The sequence below is a fragment of the Ranitomeya variabilis genome, chromosome 8, assembly GCF_051348905.1.
Source record: "Ranitomeya variabilis isolate aRanVar5 chromosome 8, aRanVar5.hap1, whole genome shotgun sequence".
In the NCBI taxonomy this organism is placed as follows: domain Eukaryota; kingdom Metazoa; phylum Chordata; class Amphibia; order Anura; family Dendrobatidae; genus Ranitomeya; species Ranitomeya variabilis.
In genome coordinates, this window is record NC_135239.1 from 210,851,917 (window position 1) to 210,859,223 (window position 7,307).

A 7,307-nucleotide genomic window follows, 5' to 3' on the forward strand; every position below is an offset into this window, starting at 1 on the left:
AGACTGGAAACCAAGATATAGCATTCCCCTCGTCAGTACGGATTATATGTCAGTCATTGTATCAGGCATTATACATGCCAGGGGTGGGCAGAGACAGGACAGGACCCCTGTGCACGGACAGTATGTGGGCCCTTTGCACCCAATAGATCATTATAAAGCACCTATTTATGTGCTGCTTTGGAAGTGGCCCTCTTACCTCTTGGGACCCAATAGTTTGTCCGTCCGATACATGCGTATCCATTATTCTGACACTTCTCATATTCATGAGTGCAGAAATTAAAGGGATTGTTCAGGATTACAAAACCTGTCAATTTCCCAGATGTAGCCCCATGCTGATCCGTGTAGGGTTTGCACTGAGTCAAGAGAATAGGACCTGCGGTAATATTGATTTTCTCCATCTAGTGACAGCCCTCACAGTGAGCCTGGTGCTATAGATGAGGCGGACCATGATAACGGCACAGAACCGCACACCAGTGATGAAGGTAGGTGATGAACCTGCTACTATTGTGTAATGGAAAGTTCCGGGACTCACTTCTTTATAACTTTCTGTTTGTTGTTACTGAATAGCAGCCTCCTGGATATAATTGTAGACATGCTTCAGATGAGTATTACTAGACTGTTCTCATTCACTGACAGTAAGCAGAGGTCTCGATAGTGGTGAATTCACGCACAAAGTACAGTGGAAAGTTTCCTAAAGAGTAATGTCTCCACCTAGTGGCTGATGTGGAGAATGCCGCTGGTGCACTGTTATGGTGATTGCTGCTTGAAGGTGTCTAAAACTCTTATATTTTTTACTTCTGTCTTCCTAGAGGTTGAGCAAATTGAAGCTATTGCTAAATTTGACTACATGGGTCGTACACCTCGAGAATTGTCCTTTAAGAAGGGGGCGTCATTGCTTCTGTACCATCGGGCGTCAGAGGACTGGTGGGAAGGTCGTCACAATGGAGTGGATGGATTAATACCGCACCAGTATATTGTGGTCCAAGACCTGTGAGTAATCCAGACACCGTCATGTGATGGACAGACAGTCATGTGACTGGTCATGGTCAGGAATAACATTACTGGTCCCAGTCTGCACCACTATTACCCCACTCATCCTCAGGTGACCCTCCTCTCTTACAGGGATGATGCATTCTCTGATAACCTGAGCCAAAAAGCGGACAGCGAGGCGAGCAGCGGACCTCTTCTGGATGACAAATCCTCCTCCAAGAACGATATCCAGTCTCCCACCGAGCACCTGCAGGAATACACCTTTGCTGGCATTTTGGGCAGGTCCGTCCTGGTAACTTTAGCTCACTGTGATTATACTGCAGCACCATCCTGAAAAATGCAGATTAAAAACCCACCTTTATATAATTGTAGGGTCCGGCTAAGATCTGATGGAGCGGCGATACCACGAAGGAGGAGTGGGGGAGACAACCACAGCCCCCCACGAGCGCTGGGGCCCTGTATTGACACCCCTCCCCGAGCAGCAGCCTGCCCGAGTAGCCCACATAAGCTATCCCTGAGCCGCGGACGGGTGGACAGTCCAGAAAAACGAAGAATGGCGACATTTGGAAGTGCTGGGAGCATTAATTACCCTGAGAGGAAAGGACTAAATGATGGGATGCCCCTGCGGTCTGTCACTGGGGGGACAAGGCACAGCAGCCTGGGGGACCACAAGGCTTTGGAGGCAGAAGCTCTTGCTGAGGTAGGGAGGTCACCATGGTCACTGATACATGTCCCGGACCACGAGGTTACTGAGGTGCAAGAACTAGGACTCCATAGTCACAGCACTTCCCCAACCCATAGCTCCTCTCCAGCTAATGCAGAACTATAGCTCCCAGCATGTCCCGACAGCTGCAGGTTGTAGAACACTAGTAAACTTCTTCCCATCAGAGTTTTCTTCGGTTTTTTTCCTCTGATGTTTGCCATTGTGTCTAAGTGGTTAAGCAGCAATAATCGGCGCTAGCTCTGATCACAGCTGTTAAAGACAAGTACCGGCTGTATAACACGGCCAGCACCTGCCATGGTTGCTGCACACTCAGGTCATGAGCCTGCTCCATACACTTGACATGGGTTACAAGAATATTACTGAGCTACCTTAAACCTCGAACCTCAGTAGGACCCCAGTGATATCTCAGAACTTTCTAGGGGTTTGTCTGATGCATGTGTGAATATTGTGACCCCGTTTTTTCTATCTCGTCCATCTACTCTTCTCAGACTTTGGCATTTTTCTCTCTTTATCAGTAGAATAACCATGGAATGAAGTTTGCATTTTCCATTTCAGGACATTGAGAAGACCATGAGCACGGCGCTGAATGAGTTACGTGAGCTGGAACGGCAAAATACGGCAAAACAAGCTCCAGACGTTGTGCTGGACACTCTGGAACCCATGAAGAACCCATCGCTGAGCACCCCGAACTCTGAGCCAGTCAGCCCCCTGCACACCATCATGATACGGGACCCTGACGCTGCCATGCGGAGAAGTAACTCCTCCAACACGGAGATGATGACCACCTTCAAGCCAGCACTGTCTGCTCGTTTGGCCGGTGCACAACTGAGACCACCACCCGTGAGGCCCGCCCGGCCAATGGTCCAGCATCGATCTAGCAGCAGTAGCAGCTCTGGGATGGGCAGTCCGGCTCTCACCCCCACAGAGAAGGTGTTTCCTAATAATTCTTCAGAGAAGTCTGGGACTATGTAACTCTATGGTGGTGGGCCATACTGGAAATAGCCAGAGCGGGTGTGTTCGGCAGAGGGGGCTCCAACGTTTACACTATACATCCCCTCTTTTCCATGTGGAAGATGGCCAAACATCTGTGCGTTGCTCCACCTCCAGCCCATTACCCAAACCAACCTTCAGATTGCCTTAAAACGCGTCACCGCTGTTTGGTAAACCACTTTCCGTTTTTAGCTTTTTCATTCCTCGGTTTTACCTCAGTCTCTGTAAATCGTGCAGATAGGATAAGGATATATGTCCGCCACTGGCGAAGCTGTAGGGTATCTGAGGTGGCTTTTGTAGGATGAAGGACACCTTTCACGTCTGGGTTCATAGAAGAAGGTCTTCCTAAGGATTGGAGACACTGTCCTGGAGTGTGAGATCACTGGTCACTGATTTTTTGTTTTGTTTGCTGGGATGTCAATATGGCTTCCAAAGGTGTAATGACTTGGGTTGATACGTGTTCTAGCCTAAGATGTAGGGACCATCATCTCCGGTCATCTGGAGCGATGTGTAAATGTGTACATAATTACTCTGAAATGTTAGCTTTGTTGTTAACTGTGTAGGCCACGGGCCATGCGATGATATATATATATACATACAGAACCGTACATCTCATGTAGGGCAATGTGAATTGTGCTTGAATCCTCGCGGTTTTGTGCGGTCACTGGAATGGAGGCATATATGCACTATGTATATGGAGCGCACACTATAAGAAGCCGTAGACTTTAGCCTCTAAGATTTTATTATGAACTTCTCTGGGATCTAAGCTGGACCAAGAAATAGCACAGGAGTAGTGCGGAGTCTGAGGCAGCCTGGCCATGAGGGATTATTTTTTTTTTAATCAAAAAGCAGTTTTATTGAGGTATGATCATAATATAGAAAGTACCAGCTCTTTTCTATGGCCAGTTGTAATGGAGAAGCTCCAATCTCCCACACGCCTTGAAACGCAAGATTTGGCATTCAGAGGCAATCGGATGTTATATACCTCTCTGACCAGCCCACCCACATTATCCCATAGATCCATAAGGCTGAGATATGACCAGAACATATGGACCAAATCCTCCCCCTCTTCACTACATCGTGGACATCCAGTCTGAGGTTCATTTTCAGCAGAATAATTGGAGATCTATGAATAAGAAATAATTGGGATCTTCTCTGTGACACATTAATAGACACCTTTCCGAGAATTCCAGAATACCTTCCCATCCTTCTGGAGAAATGGGCCCTATATCCCTTTCCCATCCAGACCTAATCAATACCATAGGATGTCCTAAAATATTAGATAGTAAAGATTTGTCCATTAATTAAATCCGGCCTGTGGTTGCTTTTGCTTGTACAAATATTCCAGAAGTCCGATGGAAGAAATAGTGAGATGGGATATCACCCCTGGGCCCTTATAGCACACCTTCACTGCAGGCATTTGTGGAAATCCACAGTTTCACGGCTGGAACATCCATTTTATAACGTCCAAATATAACTAGTATAAATATGTCAGACCTTGTTTCTTCCATTCACCAGACCCTTCCAGATGACAGAGCCCCCTCAAGCCTGGATTATTCCATAAAGGAGTATATTTGGAATAGGCCCCTTACCCCACAGATTTTTACAGGTCCACCACACTTTGTGTATCAGAGCAATGGTCGGGGCGTTACTAGATTTGGCTTTGGGTATACTTAACTCTAGGAGTTCCAAAATATTACCTCCTCCCCCAGGTATTTCAGGACCACAGACCCTGCGTCCATAGTCTTCTTTAATGCCCATCCACTGAAACGTTGAAGCTGAGAGGCCAGAAAATACCCCCATGGATTAGGAACGGCCCTGCTCATTGGGACAGTGTAATTCTTCCAGACCTGGTCCCAGAAGATATTCTGCATTGTTTAATCCAGTGCTTTGGGATCCAAATGGGAGAATGATGGATGACGGAGTACAGAGGGCACGAGGCACCTTTAATGAGGATTGTTCTACCAAAGGCAGAGAGGTGGTTTACCCCGTGCTCCGACTTTATTTCTTGACTTAACTACCAGAGGATTCAGGTTTAGAGGGATGTAGTCATTGACCTCGCTGGTAATGGAAATGCTTTGGTATTTGAACTTTTGCACCACTGGGTTTGCTAAACATTCATCTGGTCGAAGATGGACATTATTATCAAGGGGGAGCAAAGCCAACTTCAACCAATTAATGTTTAGGCCACAAAAGACCCCAAATTTAGAAATGGGATCCATTATTAATGGGAGAGAGAGATTCAAGTTATCAACAAATCATCTGCATACAGGACGATCTGTTCCTCTTTGCCGCCGTATTTAAAGCCCTAATACACGAGTGCTGGCTAATGATACAGGCTAAAGGCTCTATTACATTAGTGAATAGCAGGGGTGTCTTGTCTTGTTCCCCTAATAAGATCAAAACTCTCCGACGTTTCCCCGTTCCCTCTTATTCTGGCTGTCGGGGTCTTGTACAGTAGCATTACCCATTTGATAAAATTAGGCCCAAGTCCCACTGCCCTTAGCACTGCTCACATACTTCCACTCCACACTATCAAAGGCCTGTGTGGCATCTAAGGAGAGAACGGCTTTAGTCTTGGGGTCAGGCTGTACCGCTGACTTAGATGGCATGAAGCTGGCGTGATCGGGTGACGTTATCACAGAGCTCAACTTATTTGCCAGGATTTTTGCCAGAATCTTAACATCACATGTGGGAATTATAGTGACCATGTGGCCCAAGTTTACCAGGACAGTAATGATGGAAAAAAAGACTGAACGCCGAGCAATTGTAGATGAAAACGGGGATCGTAATATATCAATATACCCTGAACCCCACAATAAAGCAGTGAGTATTGCAGAAAGTGCAGCTGTCAGTTCTCCTTACTCTTCAGTACCAGATTCTGGTCCATAGGAGGCAGTATTGTGAGGTGACTGTCAGGAAATAGCTGATTGGTGAACTAGTTTTGCAGCCAGAAATGTGCTCAGAGCAGTTGTCACGTCCAATGCCTCAACTCCGCGGAGACGATGGTGATCACAGGAGGGGGCTGGCCCTGTCGTCCTGTCACACTGACATAACGGTCTATGTAATGGACACCAGGACAACCCGACCCGACCCAAGTGCTGCTAATTACAATGTACTCATCTGCAGTCTCCAATATGGAGCTATGTGCCACGGGAAAGACCAAGAAAGACAATTAAATAATCAAGAACCTGCTAACAAATCTTTATCAATATGATCATTCACTAATCAGCATATTCGATTCCAATTTATCCCTACTATGAACTGATTTGGTCTTTTTCAAATATACAGGATACAGTGTAGAAAGGTCTAAGCTTACACTGTGGTTATGTTGTCACCAAATTTAAAGTCACATTAATATTTGTAGGACCCAAATCCCAGCTGCTTATATTCAACATTCACTGCCCTATTACATTTCTATTGTGGAATCAACCTGCATCCTGTATTATCCTCCTGAGCTGCACTCACTATTCTGCAGGTGCAGTCACTGTGTACATACATTACATTACTGATCCTGAGTTACATCCTGTACTATACCCCAGAGCTGCACTCACTATTCTGCTGGTGCAGTCACTGTGTACATACATTACATTACTGATCCTGAGTTACCTCCTGTATTATACCCCAGAGCTGCACTCACTATTCTGCTGGTGCAGTCACTGTGTACATACATTACATTACTGATCCTGAGTTACATCCTGTACTATACCCCAGAGCTGCACTCACTATTCTGCTGGTGCAGTCACTGTGTACATACATTACATTACTGATCCTGAGTTACCTCCTGTATTATACCCCAGAGCTGCACTCACTATTCTGCTGGTGCAGTCACTGTGTACATACATTACATTACTGATCCCGAGTTACATCCTGTATTATACTCCAGAGCTGCACTCATTATTCTGCTGGTGCAGTCACTGTGTACATACATTACATTACTGATCCTGAGTTACATCCTGTATTATACTCCAGAGCTGCATTCACTATTCTGCTGGTGCAGTCACTGTGTACATACATTACATTACTGATCCTGAGTTACATCCTGTATTATACTCCAGAGCTGCACTCACTATTCTGCTGGTGCAGTCACTGTGTACATACATTACATTACTGATCCTGAGTTACCTCCTGTATTATACTCCAGAGCTGCACTCACTATTCTGCTGGTGCAGTCACTGTGTACATACATTACATTACTGATCCTGAGTTACATCCTGTATTATACCCCAGAGCTGCACTCACTATTCTGCCGGTGCTGACACTGTGTACATACATTACATTACTGATCCTGAGTTACATCCTGTATTATACTCCAGAGCTGCACTCACTATTCTGCTGGTGCAGTCACTGTGTACATACATTACATTACTGATCCTGAGTTACCTCCTGTATTATACTCCAGAGCTGCACTCACTATTCTGCTGGTGCAGTCACTGTGTACATACATTACATTACTGATCCTGAGTTACATCCTGTATTATACCCCAGAGCTGCACTCACTATTCTGCCGGTGCAGTCACTGTGTACATACATTACATTACTGATCCTGAGTTACATCCTGTATTATACCCCAGAGCTGCACTCACTATTCTGCTGGTGCAGT

At 45.8% G+C, this 7,307-nt stretch overlaps 1 protein-coding gene across 4 annotated transcripts in view; it reads left to right on the forward strand.

Moving 5' to 3' along the window:
* Positions 1 to 7,102, forward strand: part of SRGAP3 (SLIT-ROBO Rho GTPase activating protein 3) — a 113,486-nt gene extending 106,384 nt beyond the window's left edge. For 2 of the 4 annotated variants that reach the window (XM_077276742.1, XM_077276741.1), the window contains exons 18-22: positions 403 to 482; positions 810 to 990; positions 1,123 to 1,272; positions 1,363 to 1,690; positions 2,270 to 7,102. In XM_077276742.1, coding sequence (XP_077132857.1) covers positions 403 to 482; positions 810 to 990; positions 1,123 to 1,272; positions 1,363 to 1,690; positions 2,270 to 2,686 — 1,156 coding nt within the window. In that variant the 3' untranslated portion in view covers positions 2,687 to 7,102. The remainder of the gene's footprint in view (positions 1 to 402; positions 483 to 809; positions 991 to 1,122; positions 1,273 to 1,362; positions 1,691 to 2,269) is intronic. The other 2 variants (XM_077276740.1, XM_077276743.1) reach the window with 1 other exon arrangement.
* The last annotated feature ends 205 nt before the right edge of the window (positions 7,103 to 7,307 follow it).